General features: G+C 35.1%; 1 protein-coding gene across 5 annotated transcripts in view; it reads right to left on the bottom strand.

The window, feature by feature from the left end:
• Window positions 1-17,481, bottom strand: part of SMAD2 (SMAD family member 2) — a 92,176-nt gene that overhangs the window by 21,719 nt on the left and 52,976 nt on the right. For 4 of the 5 annotated variants that reach the window (XM_027868945.1, XM_027868944.1, XM_027868946.1 and 1 more), the window contains 4 exons: window positions 14,948-15,037; window positions 13,601-13,794; window positions 12,798-12,932; window positions 2,555-2,629 (listed from right to left, as the gene is read on the bottom strand). In XM_027868945.1, the coding sequence (XP_027724746.1) occupies window positions 2,555-2,629; window positions 12,798-12,932; window positions 13,601-13,794; window positions 14,948-15,037 (494 nt within the window). The remainder of the gene's footprint in view (window positions 1-2,554; window positions 2,630-12,797; window positions 12,933-13,600; window positions 13,795-14,947; window positions 15,038-17,481) is intronic. The other variant, XM_027868947.1, reaches the window with a different exon arrangement.

Raw genomic sequence — 17,481 nt, forward strand, 5'->3', positions numbered from 1 at the left:
CAAAAAGGATGAAAACTGTCCAGACTACAATATACAAGCTGGAGAGGTAGTCTGTTATGTTCATCCATGTACATCAGAAATCTAAGAAGTGGAAGAGACCTTTGAGGTTATCTGAGTTGAAGTCTCTTATTTTCTTAGACTGGTTCTGCAGATGAGTAATGATTTAGATCCAGGACTGAGTAAGAAGAGATTAAGCTAGATTCCACTGGGGAAGCTACCCAGCACTTTTCATGATCTCAAAGTTTGCTGTAAAAAAAGGCCATCTCTTGAAAGAAAAAAAAAAAGAATTCTTCTAGTATAGCCAAATGAATCCTTAAAGCTTCTCCTCTAATAAACTATCTCCCATGCATATAGGAAGGTTATACAAGATTGTATGACAAACACAATCAGTGATAACTTTCTTGAATAATTCTGAGCATCAGGAATAATTCCTGCTATCAGGAAACCTGAGTACTTTCCCCAACATGTTAAGTGTCATGGTGGCAGCCCTAACTAAATGTAAATGAGAAAGTGACTTGCTACAGATTATGAGGTACTCCAGGTACTCCTGTTTGTAGATGACATAGTGCCGAATATGCACTGAGCCTCTGAACACGACAGGGTCTGTCTCATTCTGTGAGATTTATGGTTATTCAAAAAAGACTAGTTTATCAATCCAGTGGAAAAGAAATGAATGAAATACACTTTAGTCCAGATTATGATATACGATTTGATGGGCAGTCCACTGAATAAATCTCTCAATATATATGCCGTGAACAGGCATTAGACACAGAAATGAACAGGAGTAGTGAATAGATCACATCTAGGAAATTATAATGTGCTTTCAATGATGCTCAAAGTGCTTGGTGATCCAAAAACTCATCTTTTTAACATTAATTTTCTTCTAGTAGTAGAAGGCTAATTAAGACCTGACCTCCTCAAGGCTAGGAAGACTTAGGAAGACCTGACACCTACCGCTTGTATGACTCTGGACAAATAAGTTAACCTCTTATTCTAGACAACTTTCTAAAATTATAAGTGGTAAAGAAGGTACCAATCTACATTGGTACAGGGCACTTACCTAGGAGTTTCCTACAATGATGAAATCACAGGTTTATTTTTTATCCCTCTCCTTATTCTTCCAAAAATGCTTTAAATGATTGCAAATTTGTAGAAAGACAGGATCTCAGAAAAAAAACCAATTTTTTTTCCTCAAGAAGGAAAGAAAAAGGCAATAGAAAGATGCACAATGGGTAAAGGCTGCGAGATATCACCAAAGATGAGTTGCAAGTGAGAAATCTTATAAAAGACATCATCAAAGAGACATATAACTAGAAAAGGAGATGGATCAGTCATATATTGAATGAGGGTAGGGAATCAAGGTGGACAGCCTGAGTATTGCATCTCTATCCACAAAATATTAAAATCATCATCTGAAAAGCTCTAGTGTGGTTAAAGAAGTACTTCTGGAAAGACATGGCCAAAAAACACACAGTATAAAAGAGTAAGTTGGTTGTGATCTTCACTGGCATGTATCAATGACATCATAGCCAACAAAGTATTCTCTCAGCTATATGGCTACATATTATGTAATGTCAACATCTCAAAAGAAAGAGTAACTCAAAAAGTAGTGGGATGCTATACTGTGTGTATAAATATGCTGCATCATGTTATCAACTATGACTTGTGAGAGGTGGCATAAAACATTTTCAAAGAAAATAAGTAAAGTCAATTTTGTGTCAAAGATTGATAAACGGTTCGCACAAGTGCTCCAATGGTATCTCCAAAACATTAAAAGGCCCTGAGTGTTATGTGGAGACCCAACAAAGAGTTACGAAAAGACTGAGAATCAGAGGATTAGAAAGCTTTAAGAGGTTATAATGTACATGACTGAACAACTTAAAACTTGCATGATAAACATCTAAGTTTTCATGGGCTACTTTAACCTTTTATTTCCAACAAAGTTTGGCAACAGTTTTAACTTCAGTGATAATGTCTATCATTCATTTAGGATATTGAAATATAAACTGAGTGACAATAAGAAAAGTATCTATTCCTCAGGAATAACTACAGTTTTATCAATCAGTAATCATGGTAATACAGGAATCAAGTCTTCAATTCTACTAGAAGGCCCACTAATTTCTTTCTTGTATAGCACACTCAGACACACACACACACAAAATCTTTATAAAAAAGTTAACTTTATTCTTCTTTAAGACTAGGTATCCCTATCTTGCTTAAGTGGTAGTACAAGCACTACTTACAGTCAGGGTCCCACTCTGATTGGCACAAGAATTTTAGCCTGCCCTGTTAAGACTTGTCTGGTTCATTTGCACTACCATACCCAGCATGAGCTAACTTTATACATTTCAGGCTGTTTGGAGATAGAGAAAAGATTATTTTTTATAAATACATGTGCATGTACACATATACACAAGCTATGCCATCATGAAAACCTGAAATTCCATGTAAAATTTTAACTTTATTTTTAAAAAGTGGCCTACTAATATTTTGAGTTCCTTATCATCTATGCCAATTTTGGAAAGGTTTTAAAAGAAAAATTATTTTTAAATACCTGTGTCCATACTTTGGTTTAATTGTTGATCACTTGTTTCTCCATCTTCACTGATATATCCAGGGGGTGGTGTTTCTAAAAAAAAATTTTTTTAAATCAGACATATCATTTGAAATGTATTAAACCCATTTTCCTTATTATAGACAACTAACCCCTCAAACAGTAACTGAAGCACCATGTATTCATGGAACAGGCCACAAACAGGTTTCTGTCCAAACCTTGTCAATGAAATATTAAATTTGTTTCTACTAAAGATCAAATTCCCTGCTATGTTCACTTAGCTATCATTTTACCTATCTGGATGATTACTACAGGTATATTTTCTGGGTCAACAGCCAAAAGGTAAATTCAAAGAAGTCCTAGAATTGACTCTGTATTTCAGAGACATCAACCCCTACCAATGTTTTTTTTCTAATGGAAAACTGAACACTAACTAATTTTCTTACAAGGCAATGAAAAGAAAAATATAGGGAATCCAGACCCAGGATTTACTTTTTAAAATACCTACTTTATTAAAAAGGTAATTAATCATTTTTATGCTAGGTTGAGTTTTTTCCACAAATGAATATAGGTATTGTGCTCTGAGTTCAATCTGAAAAGGCATCTCTCTGGTGCTCTTTCAAACTAATGGATGATGGAGAGAGGCAGGTTTAGGATTCACATAAAGAAACACTTCCTAACAAGTCAAATTATCCAAAAAGGAAATAGGCTAGTTGTGTTTATTCAGTCCGACCAGAGGTCTTTATCTTTAAACAGTGGCTAGAACACCACCATTCCAGGGGCCAAACCGGCCCACCTGCTGTTCCTAACACACGGTACTCCACCTCCCACCTTTATCTTCTTGTTGTCCCCTCACTTCTGCCTTTCACAATTCTTTATTTCTGTCAGCACTAAGCTGAAGCACCACCTTCCACATTAAGTTTATTATGATTCCCCTGGCTCCTAGTGCTTTCCCTCCCAAAATTAGATCATATTTAATTTTGGATAGATTTGTAAATACTTATTTATGTGCATGATGTCTCCCCTCACAGCTCCTTGACAGCAGAAACAGTCATTTTTGCCTGAATCTTTATTGTCCTGCAATGACTGTACAGGAAATTCCTTTTCAGATATTTGGTTAAACTAAATGACTACCAAGATTATGTGAAATTCTTTAATAACTTCTGAATATTTATAATAATTAAATACACATAGGATACATAAGACAGAGGCAAAATGACGGGTTAGGTGAACACCAGGCACCAAAATATTATCCATGGGAAAAAACCCAGCCAATATATCAATAGCAATTTCAATTTTATGTGATAATCAACAAGTAAAGTCGAGTTTTTCAAGGCCTGTAATTCAAGAGAAAGCACAGACATGGAACAGCAATTTCTTAAAGAAATCTAAACCCCAAATAGCAAAGAAGGAAAAATTATGACCAACAAAAAAAAAATTTGCTTTGAATTTTCTAATCCTTTAATCTTGTATTTCTCTTTGGTAATAGAGTTAAAACTTTTAATAAAACTGATATTAGTATCTAAAAAATTTATCTTAAGATGATACCCAAATGTTTTGATACTCTAATAAGAAAAAAGTAAAACATCTATTAACGTAGGAAATTCTAAAAAGAGAGATAAACTGGAGATATGTGAAACATTTTTTTAATGCCAAAAAGTTCATTTAAATAGTTAAGCTAAAAAAAGTTCTCATTATAACATCAAATCATTGACTGATGTAAGCTTTTCTACTTTCATCATTCCTCCTTAAGCTATTCTTCATCCTCACTGAAACCTCCAGTACCTCCATCTCTCCCTGTTCTCCCCCACACTATCATTTCTGCTGTCACCTCACTCTCACTTCACATTCTGACCCTGTGGTTCCCAGTTCAGCTATACATTCTTCTCTATACTTGAATCCAGCATAGTACAATGTAAAAGTACTAGATTGGAATCAGAAGACCTACAGTACAAATCCTGCTATTTACACTAACAACTGTGTGACTTTGACTAGATGATCTCTAAGGTCCTTCCCAGTTCTAAATCAATAACCTCTTCTTTCCTATCATACAGCAGTCATACCTTGCCTATCCCCAAATCTGGGTTATCTCCACCATTTACCATCACTAATCCTACTCATATGCTATTAATGCATGTTTCTGGAAGTCACCCAACTATGTATGCTATGTTGGTCTACTATAAATTTATCTAATCGCACTTGGACTTTTTACTGTTTGCTGCATAAGCAATCCTTTCTCTCTTGACACTACCACATTTTCTGTAGCAGTTAATCCAAATCTTCTTTTCCTTCCTCAAGCCTCTTATACAATCCCTTCTTATTTTTCTTGGGGAAGAGTCCATATCTGAAAAGCTTTGGTGACCTTTCTCCTGGACAAAGCAAAACTCTTTTATCCCCTTCTGTCTCATCGGGGAGTTTGCTCCATTTATCTTCTACCTCTCCCCACAATCTTTTTCCTTATCCACCAGATATACTTCCCTGGCATCTACAAGCATTCTCAGACCTCCCCTATCCTTAAAAAAAAAATCTTCACTTGACCCAGTAATCCCATCAAACCACTGTCTTATATCTCCCTTTTACAGCTAATTTCCTGGTCATCTATGTTCTATTTTATTTCTTCACCTTCCATTCATTTCTCAATCCTCTGCAATCTGGTTTCTGGCTTTACCACTCTACTGGAACCATTTCCCAAGGTTACCAGTAGTCTCTTATCTGCTACACCTAATGTCCTTTTCAGTCCTTACTTTCCCTAACCTGTCTGCATCTTTGACTATATTAACTCCCTGTTGCAGAGATTTTTTTCTTCTCTTAGCTTGTATGATGTTGATCTGTTTTGTTTCTTCTCTTCCCTATGTGACTACTCTAGATCATCATTCATTTCCTACCCACTAAGTATGGTATCTTTTAAGTTTCTGTCCTGAGTCTTTTTTCTTTGTACATTCTCTCAGTTATCTCATCAGCTCTCATTGATTCAAATTATTTTTAGGTAGATTCCTCAAATGTATGTACCAAACCTTATTTCTCCCCTGAATTCTAGTTCCATATGGCCAACTACCGGCTGGCTATCTCCACAACTGGAATATCCTGTCATAAATTTAAATTTGACATGTCCAAAACAGAACCAAGTTTCTCTTAAACAATCTCTCCCACCAAACTCATGCTGAGGTCATTATCCTTCCGGTCATGCAGATTCACAAGCTTGTAGTCATTCTCAACTTGCCCTTCTCCCTTGCCTCCAAAGTGCCAAATCAATATTCCCGAGACATTCATCTGGTCACATCAATTCCCTAGACAAAAATCAGTGACTCATTATTGTCTCTGGGATGAAATATAAACAAAATAGCCTGAGATTTAAAGTTTTCAACAATCTGGTTCCTACATATTGTCAAAATTATTTCACACTACAGTCTATTTTCTCATCAAACTAGTCTACTCTTCTTCACACTGGAAGAGCCATCTTCCATATCTCCACACCTCTAAAATTCTACTTCATCTCGCCTCTTTAAAGCTCAAAGTGTAGTTCAAGTGGTACTCTGTACAAGTCTTTCCTGACTGCCCCTTCTTTTTCTTGGTTGTCAGTGTTCTCTCCCTCTTGAAAATGCTGCATATTGACTTATTTACCTGTGCATATATTATATTTCACTTAGTAATTAAGCTCCTTGAGTGAAAGAACTATTTCCATTTTTTTTCATACATTATCTAGTACTCAAGTATTTAGTAAATACAAAGGAAATTCATAAATATTGGAGGGTTTATGCAAAAATGGGTAAAATAATGCAGTGTTAGTAGACCTGTAAATGAATATAACAATTTTATTAAGTAATTTAGGAGTATACACAAAAACTTTAACCCTGCTACTGTATCACTTCTAGGCCTATAACTAAAAAAAGGTCAAGGAAAAAAGAAAAGGTCCTATATACATTAAAATATTTACTGCAGTTCTTTTTGTGTTGCTTGAATAAAGATCATGGTTTATTTTAATGTTACTGCTTCCTGCTTCTCTTTTTCCAGAATGTCCTTCATTTCTGTGTATTTGAATTCCCAATCAGTTATTCCCTATTTTGTTTCTTTAGTAAAATCTGCCACCATGGATTTAAATTTTTCTATCCTGCCCATTATTTCTGCTGTGCAGACCTTAAATTCTGTTTTGTCAATTCTCGTTTCTCTTTTAAACAAATGATGAATATCTTGTTCTGCTTCCATCAGGTGTTTATTCATTGTTCTTTGTCATGTAACACCAATAAAGGGCCTGAAGCCTTTTATCTCATCTGGAGGCCATATTCCCTTCTGTCATTAACGGTTTCCTTGTTGGTTTATCCACTTATTAAAGTCTTTAACTGAGTTTTCTTCCTGCTGAGATCTTTGATAATCTTAGTCTTTTCCCTTATTTTTCCCTGTTGCTCACTTTCTGACTCCCTCCCCTTTGATGGAAGGTTTCTTGGTGGCTAGACCTCAAAGCTGTCTCAGCTTCTTCCCACACACACAGGACAATTCACAGGTCACCAGCCCAGGTTTCTGCCTGCAGACACTTCTGAGAAGGACAACACTAGTCTCAAATGGATGCTGGCCTCTTTCCCTCAGGCTTTAGTGGAATGACACACAGCCACAAACAAGCTTGCCCCAGTTCCTTCTGTTCCTCAGTTCTCTGGCTGAACTCTATCTTGGCACAGAGCACTGCCATGGCACAGAATGTTACAGCACTCCTCTCTACTGTTGGAAGCCTGAGCTGATGTCTGCTGTTTAGATCTTTGCAACGGAGCTGGGGGCGAGGGTACAGAGTTAAGTTCTACTACAAGCATATGGGTTCGCTTGTGTAACTTAGCTGCTACAGTATAACAGGTGGTAAAGAAAAGAACGCTGATAAAGCTCAAATATTGTATTAGCACATTGGGTTTTAACTTATTTTGAATTCTTGGTGTCTCAGATCATGGAGAAAACTGAACTGCTTTATCTCTTCCACAGAATTTTTATTTTAGATGTTTGAGAGGTTGTGATGATTAGAGAAATATTGTGAGCTTCTTGATGGTGCAGACTTTTTGCCTCTTTTTGTGACCCCAGACCTTAGAACAGTGTCTGGCACATAAGTAGGCATTTAATAAATATTTACTGATTGAGAAGTCTCCATCTGGTTGGTTACGTGACCAATCTGCCCTCTCTTTACTACTTTACTTGTATTTACTTTGTACTTATGTTTATTTACTGTCTCCCCCATTATAATACATGCTCTCAAGAAGAGGAAGTGTTTTTCTTTTCTTTTGCATTTGATCTCTAGTGTCTGACACTATAAATGCTTACTAAATTCTTTTCAATTATAAAACAACAGCAATAATAGCAGATAGAATTTATATGGCACCTACAACGTGCTATGAAGCACTATGCTAATAAGTGCTTTACAAACATATTATAACATTTAATCCTCACAACCATTCTGGGAGGTAGGTATTATTATTATCCCCATTTTATAGATGAGGAAACTGAGACAAACGGAGCTCAAGTGATTTGGCCAAGGTCACACAGCTAGTAAGTATCTGAGGCTGGATTTGAATTCCGGTTTCCTTGACTCCAGCCTTAGCACTTTATCTACCATACCACTTAGCTGACTCCTAGTCATTATTCTTTCTACTGCCTTTTATTTTCTCCTCTATTTGTGACACAATATAATTCAACAATATAAACTGGTCCCATAGTACTGAAATATGACTTTTTTATCTTATGTTACAAATTCTTTTTGGAGAAGTTCGTTTTAATATGAAAGTGTTATTTTGTTTCTTTTTCTTTTTTTTTCTTTTGGTGAGGCAATTAGGGCTAAGTGACTTGCCTAGGGTCACATAGCTAGTAAGTGTCAATGTCAAGTGTCTGGTCTGAGATAAGATTTGAACTCAGGTCCTCCTGACTCCAGAGCCGGTGCTATATCCACTGCGCCACCTAGCTGCCCTGAAAGTGTTATTTTGACTTATATTATGTACATACATAAACCCAAGAAGATGAACCACACTCAATTACTAAAACACATTTCCTCAGAATTCAATTTAAAAAAGGAAAAGCAACTATAGATTACTTTAGATTTGCAGAGAGGAGTAGACAAATAATGTTTGCTTCAAGGGATATTACTGTTTTGAGGTATCACCATTTTAATATAAGGTCCATACATGGAAAGTTCTCAATCATTCATCAGCTATATACTTGGAGTCTGAAAAAGTTCAAAATCCTATTTATGACACTTTCTAGTTATCTTACATAGACACATTAGGGTTGTGTAAGTCTTAAATGAGATAATGTGTGTAAAATACTTTGCAAATTTTAAGGTAAGTATACAGATAACAGTTATATTATTATAGAAAATTCTTCAGATCTAAATCAATTCCACCAATAAAGAACTTACACTGACAATACTAACCGCATAGTTGGCCAACTCTAGATCCATGAAATAGAAAAAGTTGCTTCAACTGTAAACTTCTTGAGGACATGGATGTCTTTTACCTCTTTTTGTATCCCACAGATTTAGCACAAGGCCTAGTGTAAGGCAGATGCTTAATAAATGTTTAATGATTGATTAGCCATACCCGACCTTCAAAGATTTGATTGTCATAAAAGTTAAGAGCCCTGACTTAATAAAATTGGGCAAGCAGAAGCTAATGATTCCATGAGACATCAAGAAACAATAAAATAAGATCAAAGAAATAAAAAAAAAAAAGAAAATATAAAATACTTCACTGGAAAAACAACTTACTTGAAGAACAGATCAAAAAGAGATAATTTTAAAATTATTAGAATACCTGCAAGCCATGATTTAAAAAAAATTGTCTAGACATCATATTGCAAGAAATGATCAAGAAAAACTGCCCTCATATCCTAGAACGAGAGAGCAAAACAGCAATTAAAAGGATCCACCAATGACCTCCTAAAAGAGATATCAAAAAGAAAACTCCCAGGAATCTTATAGCCAAATTCCAGAGCTCCCAGGTCAAAGAGAAAATACTGTAAGCAGCCAGAAAGTAACAATTCAATATTGTGGAGCCACAGCCAGGATAACAAAATTCAGCAGCTTCTACATTGAAGACTTGGAAGATCACACTCCAGAAGGCAAAGGAGCTAGGAATACAAAGAATAACTTATTCAGCAAAACTGAGTATAATCCTTCAGGGGGAAAAAATGGATATTTAATGAAATAAAGAACTCTGAAGCATTTCTGATGAAAAGACCAGAGCTGAACAGAAAATGACATTCAAACACAACACTCAGGAGAAGCATAAAGAGGTAAATACGAGGGAGAAACCATAAGGGATTCAATAGGGTTAAACTGTTTACATTACTACATGGGAATATGACACATGTAACTCATAAGAACTTTATCATTATTAGAATAGTTAGGAGGAATATACATAGAAGACACAGGTGTGAACTGACTATGATGGGATGAGATCTAAAACAGTAAAATTAAGGAATGATAAAGAAGAATGCACTGGGAGAAGCGGGAAGGGAGAGGCAGAATGGGGTAAATTATCTCAATGAAAAGACACAAAAGAACTTTCACAATGCAAAGAAAATGGGGTGTGGGAGTACCAGACAATGCTTGAATTTTACTCTCATTGGAACTGGCTCAAAGAAGAAATAACATACACCCTCAGTTGAGTACAGAATACCCTGCAGGGAAATAGGAGGGGAAGAGGAAAAGAGAAGGGACCAGGGGTGTGGGGAAGTGGAGACAGAAGGGACAGTGGATGTGGGGATGGCAGTGGTCAGAAGCAAAACACTTTTAAGGAGGGCAGGGTGAAAAGAGAGAGAAGGATAAATAGGAAAAAAAAATAGGATAGAGGGAAATACACAGTAAAAAAACTTTTACAGCAAGTTTCTCTGATAAAGATTTCATTTTTAAAATATATAGAGAACTGAGTCAAATGTATAAGAATAAAAGGCATTCTCCAATTGATAAATGGCTAAAGGACATGAACTGGCAGTTTCCAGACAATGAAATCGAGGCTATCTACAATCACATGAAAAAATGCTCTGAATCACTACTGATTAGAGAAATGCAAATTAACAACAACTCTCAGGTACCACCTCACACCTATCAGACTGGTTAATATGACAGAAGAGGAAAATAATAAATGTTGGAGAAGATACAGGAAAACTGGGACATTAATCTATTGTTGGTAGAGTTGTGAACTGATCTAACTATTCTGGAGAGCAATGTGGAACTATGCCAAAGGGCAATCAAACTGTGTGCAACCTTTGATCCAGCAATACCACTATTAGGTCTGTATCCCAAAGAGATTAAAAAAACAAAAGCATCTCTTGCTGTGGTGGCAAAGAATTAGAAATTGATGGAATATCCATCAACTGGGAATGGGAGAACAAGTAATGGTATATAATTGTGATGGAACACTGTGTTATAAGAAATGAAGAGCAGGATGCTTTCAGAAAAACCTGGACTTACATCAACTGATACAAAGTGAAGTGAGCAGAACCAGAACAACAGTGTACTACAATAACCACAATACTGTATAATGATCGACTGTGAATGACATAGCTATTCTCAGCAACACAATGAGCTAAGATAATTCCACAGGACTCATGATGAAAAAATGCTATCCACCTCTAGAGAAAGAACTGATGGTGTCTGAATAGAGATTGACACATACGTTTTAAATTAAATTTTCTTTCTTTTTTTGGGGGGGGGGGGAAGAGAAGGTTGTTCTATGTTTTCTTTCACAGCATGACCAATATGGAAATTTGTTTTGCATGATTGCACATGTAAAACCTATATAAAATTGCTTTCCTTCTTCATGAGAAGGGATAGAGGAAGAAGGGAAGGAGAGAATTTGTAACTTAAAGTTAAAAAAAAGTTAACGATTGTTTTTACATGTAACAGGAAAAACATAAAATATTTTTTAAAAAGCTGACCTACACTTCTTACTTTCTCCTAGCTTAACTGCATTAATATAATCTATCCATAAAGTCATTAAGAAAGGAAAGTCTCAAAAATTGATCTTGAATACCCTACATCCCTTACTTTAGAAGAGAGCTGAAGTTGGAATTCTTAGGGTCCTTACTTGGTATTAGCTTCCCTAAAGAGAAAAAAATAAGTAGAACGGAGAAATATCAGGTAGGAAAGAGAAAAATTGAGAATAAATATTCTACTTTGTTAATCCTTTAAATGTTAATGTTATCGTCTGGGCTTTCTGAGGGTAAGTAGAGATGGAGAGAATAAAGAACTGAAGTGAGAAAGGTCTCAGCTCAAATCCTGTAAAGGAAAACTCCAAGGTAACATAATTCAATACAAAGAATTAGAATAGAGTACTTCTAATTTAACCTCCTCATTTTACAAGTCATAGAAATGAGACCCAAGGGGTTAAGTAACTTGCGCAAAGCCACAAATTAGTTTCAAGAATCTAGGTCTCCTGACTCTTTATCCTTCCTTTATTTATTTTTAACATTTGCCCCCAATCTCTTATTTCAATGCCACTCATGTCCAACATGGTTGATTGAAGGCAGAGGATATGTTCAAGTTCTAGCTATGCCTTTCAGTAGCTGTGTGACTACGGCTAAGTCAGAACTTTCCCCACTAATATAAGAACTTAAACTTTCCCTTTGAAAATGAAATACTCTACCAGTACAACTGTGCAACTGTCTGTAACTTAGTCTCAGAGTTGTGTGGAATACTATGAGGTTGAAAGATCTGCCCAGGGTCATACAATCAGTTATCTATCAGAGGTAAAACTTGACTCTAACACCATTCAGATTCTAAAGTTTTTCTTCTATAGGTCACGAATGAAATTCAGAGCTATTACCAAAAACAAAAACAAAACAAAAACAACAGTATCACATAAAGCTTAAATTATCATGTAAAAGTTATCATCGTTGTTGTTATACCATTTATTCACTTTACTAGTAGCACTCAAAGCTTGAAAATGAAGACAAAGATGTTTCCCTTTTGCTTCTTTGTCACAGTTGCAGTGGTTAATCACAGGAAAAAAAAAGTTAAATTTTTAATTTTTAAATTCTAATTTAAAGCTAAAATTTTCCTTTATATATTTTTTTAAAAAATTTAACACCAAGCTTATACATCCCAAATGCCACATCACTATTATTATGGAACCAGTTAACCTAAAATTAGGTAATAAGAAGTGTGTATATGTATAAAATCGAACTACAGTGTACATAAAACTTCACTGATTAAGAATAAAATATCACTATCCTAAGAGCTTCAGGGCAATAAAAAAAAAGACAAAATAATAAATACCTGGTATGTAATTACTCTGGGGCTCAATTCCTGCTGGGAAATTAGTGTTTTCTGGAATGGAATGGGTATAGTCATCCAATGGGGGTAGTTCTGTTAGAATCTCAGTATGCCGTGGCACTAGCACAGGAGGCAAAACTGAAAAGTTTCAAGAAATTCACATTAATGTTAAATTTAAAATGTCAATAATAAAGTATGAAAAACTCAGATGTCATTTTATCAATACTAAAGAAGCCAGTTTAAACTTGTAAAATATGCCATTTAATACATGAAGAAATATAGCACTGCAAAGTAAAAATTCTGCCAGCAACTTCAACACTACGTAAAAGTAATTAATTCATAATTCAAAACTTGTTTCTATACAAAGTGTGACATTAATTGGTTTTCAAGAGTTCTTTACCAGTGCTTGGAAACAATCTATTCTTGGGTAATATAAATCCCCTAAGGCAAAAATAAACCAGTTCAGTTAAAACCAAAGTCCAAATCTATGGGGTCTGAATCAGGACTTTCAGAGTGTTATCCTGAGAGAATTTTCCTTTATGTGCTGCAAAGTTTTTCTTAAAAGTGTAAGCTATATATTTTTCTTCTATAAATTCTAAAATTTTTAAGTTACCATTCAGGCTACCATGAAACAAAACTGAATATAAAGAATCAGATAGCTTTATTTATTTTCATGTTAAAATTTTAATTGACTATGCAGTCTCCATTTAACATTAAAATTATTCCAAGTAATGACTGGACTTAAGAATCTTATGTTTTTAATTCTAATAAAAAAAGAATAAAAAAGCAACTAGTAATCTTCCTACCTGGAGTCTCCACTCTCTGGTAATGGTACGGGTTTACACACACTTCATCCTTTTTAAGATTAAAAGCATATTCACAGTTTTCAATTGCTTTAAGTTCATGGTGACTGTGAAGATCTGGCCAGCGCCACAAGCGGCAGTAAATAACATGTGGCAATCCTTTCCGATGAGATACCTGTAAACGACCATCAAGGGACCTGTGGAGAGGGAGAAGGGAAATCATGGAAGGGAGGGAGAAAAGAAGGAAATTAAAAAAAAAAAGGCTCACTCAGTGTAGGCTTTATTAGTATAATGAGAAAGAATGAAAAAGAAATAGTTCAATTCCACTAAGTAGTGTAGCACAAATAAAGTTGAAAGATGTGTCCTATTTAATGAACTAGTTAAAAGCAATTAAGTTAGTAGAAATAGATGTGTCTTATAAAATGACACAGATGTTAATGAATTCTTTAGACAAAATATGAAGTTTCGTTAAATAACATTATACATATCTGTACTTGACACTCGTCCTCAACTTCTGCCTTCAGAAGATTATGCTGCTATCATGAATGCTTTTGTTTAAGGACATTTAGGAAATATTACTGCTATTAGTCAACAAACCTGACAGCAATCCAATCTGCAAGTGCTGCAGGTGGTGAAACAAAAAAACAAAAAACAAAAAACAAAAACAAAAACCGAATCAACACAAAAATGAACTGTGAAGGCACGTTTTTTATAGAAGTGTGAGTTTGTTAAATATCTACATTAATGTGAATGCAGCCTAAACTAATGTAAATTAACAGTTGTGATTCTTTCAAAAATTAACATATACTGCATAATTTCACACATAAATGCAGATGATGACAGTGATGAGATGAAAAAAGACAAACATCAATGTGCTGGAAAAGCTGGTAAGGCGATGAAAAGAAGGTAAAAATAAAAATTAGTTCCCCTAGAATTAACTGTAGTATAAGAGGTTTTATAAATTCCCCACTATTTGAATACGAAATAATACTAAATTAAATTTAGGCAAACTGGCCATTTACCAGTTTTTTTAAATGTTTCATAAGGATCAGGCCTACTGTAGAATATAAGAGTAATAGTCTAACCTCAAACTAAAGAGTGTGCATTATAAATTTCCCATTCCTTTTAAAGAATATTTCAGAACTAGAATTTCATTGGTCAAAACATCAGCTGAAACATTTAATGTACTTTAATTACAGGCAAGCAATTGTTTTAAATGCCATGCCATATAATTGACATAGAAGGAAACATCCTAGTAAAATTATGCAAAGCATCCCACTATGGATAGAGCCTCCAAACCCACCCCCTCCCACAAGATCTCTATGATTCGACAGAGGGCAGAATATTCACCTGGTTTGTTCAGAGAAGCTGTAAAGGCCTGTTGTATCCCACTGATCTATCGTATTTGGTGTACTCAGTCCCCAAATTTCAGAGCAAGTGCTGTGCATAAATTGAAAAACAAAAAATTGATGTGAACATGGAAGCATGGTTATTCAAAATACCATGATGTAAAACATGAAAAAATGTACAGAATGCTCCCTTCACAGAGAAAATATACAGTGCTTCACTGTCTTTACTGATATTAATGCTACTTTAGTATATTTTCTGCATGAAGGCAGCCAATAAAATGGAACATGTGACTCAAGGTAAATTATGATTATGTTTTAAAAATGTGAATACCAAAGTTAATCTCAAGGTTAATGACATAATGTCCATTAGAAATGGAAAAATCTCCATCTATGGTATAACAGCTATGTTAGCAAACCTAATGTAAGAACTTCGTTTTACTACTCAATTGTTAAGAACTTTTCTAGTTTCCAAGCAGGTGTAAGCTTTTTTTTTTTTTTTTTTAACTAGAGAACTCTAAAAAGCTTAGATTTCTTCAGTGAAGGATTTCAATGTACTCTGTCAGTGATACTCATTTTTCTCAAGTATGCCGATACTCTATCCACTAGAGTCAAAAAGGAAGCAACTTTTCAAAACATTCCAATCAACAGTCTACCTTGAAAGTTTAAAATGAAAAATATTAATAATGACTATTCATTATCACTTAGCTTGTTAATCACCATTGCACCTAAAAACCAAATGCTGATAAGACCTCAAGATTTTTCATAAATATACTAAAAGATGTCACAGAGAATAATTTTCATAAGGTAGTCCAGTGAGGCTATTTCTAAATCAAGATTTTCCACAGTTTCAAGAAAAAGCTTACTTCTGAAGATGGAAATAACCAACCAAAACTATAACTCAGAAAACTACCAAAATTATTACTCAAAAAACAAGGATTAAAAAACAATTTCCAAATAGCAGGAATAGGTGGAATCAGATAGAGATATAATGAAACCTATCAAGCAATTAAGGTGAGAGAAATGCACCTAGTTAAGATATCCTGGAGGCTTGACTAATTTGGTTATTATTTGATACTTTATTTGCAAAGAACTACACAAGGGTATCTTAACCCTGCCATTACATTCCTGATATGCATGAAAGAATTCAAATATAGTCTGAATTCTTGCTTCTGACACTGTGCCAAAATCAATACATGAGCTCTTTTATTAAGTATTTTTTAAAGCCCAATGATTCTTCCTCATCAAGACTCCAGCTTATTCTATGAAGAATGCTTTTTATCAACTAACACCCTGATAGATGCCAATTAATATTCCCTAATGTCTAAGGCATATACATGACCTTATAAGAGTCCTTTATGTGCTTTTACTCGTTCCTGTCTCTTGTAACAACTATAGCAGCAGTGGATAAGCTTGTTTGCTTCCCATAAGCAGAAATTCTCTAGGGATGGTGAACTCACTCACAAGTGATGACTTGTTGTTCCAGAAAATCTAAAACCATCTTAGACAGACAGCATGGTATAATGGAATGAGCGCTGCACCTCAAGTCAGCAAAAACATAGGTTCAAATTCCAGCTCTGATATTTAATAGTGTGGACCACGGTCAAGTCACAACCTCTCTGAAGCATTTTCCTCATACATAAAATAAAGACGATACTACCTGGGGTTTCTTGTTTCCCAGCATTATGAAGACCAAATACGATTATAATAAAGCATTTTGTAAACCTTAAAGCATTATATAAAGATTACCTATTACTATCTTCTTGAACAAATTGTGAACGTATGGGGCTTCTTACACACGTGGACTTCAAAGAGCATTAACAACTCACATTAAGTTCCAAAGTGATATTCCTAACATAGACGATTCCCTTGCTTAATAAAAATCTAGTGGCTCCCTGTTCCCTACAGAATTAAACACAAACTCCTGTTTGGCATTTAACACTCTTATGATCTATCTCCATCCTACTTTTGTAGGTTCAACAAAACTGACCTTCTTGTTATTCCTCACACACAGGAAATTTACATCCCGTCTCCATGCCCTTGCATAAACTGTCCCCCATATGTGGAATGTACTCCTTTATTCCTCACACATAAAACTCCGTCTCTTGTATGCCTTTGCATAGGCTGGCCTGCATATGTGGAATATACGCCTTCCTCACTTCTGCCTCTTAGATTTCTAGTTTTCTTCAAAGCCCACACAGTACCCTGTACACAATCACTTTCCTTATTCCTCCAGCTGTTAATGCCTGACCTACCTTTACCTTCTATGCTTATGTATACACGTTATTTACTCCTATAAGTTCCCTAAGGGTAGGGAGTATTTTATGTCAAAATAATTAACAAGCATTTAACTAAACACCTCCTCACCTCCTAGGTGCCAGGAACTGAGCTAGGCACAAACAATACAAAGAAAATGAAATTTCTTTGGATTCCTAGCACCTACCATAGTATCTGGCATCTAGTAAGAACTTAATAAATGCTTGGTGATAGATAATCAGATCAAACAAACTTCTACTATGTGCCAGTTTTTGTGCTATT

This window comes from Vombatus ursinus, unplaced genomic scaffold (genome assembly GCF_900497805.2).
Source record: "Vombatus ursinus unplaced genomic scaffold, bare-nosed wombat genome assembly UNPS02014791.1, whole genome shotgun sequence".
Lineage (NCBI taxonomy): Eukaryota > Metazoa > Chordata > Mammalia > Diprotodontia > Vombatidae > Vombatus > Vombatus ursinus.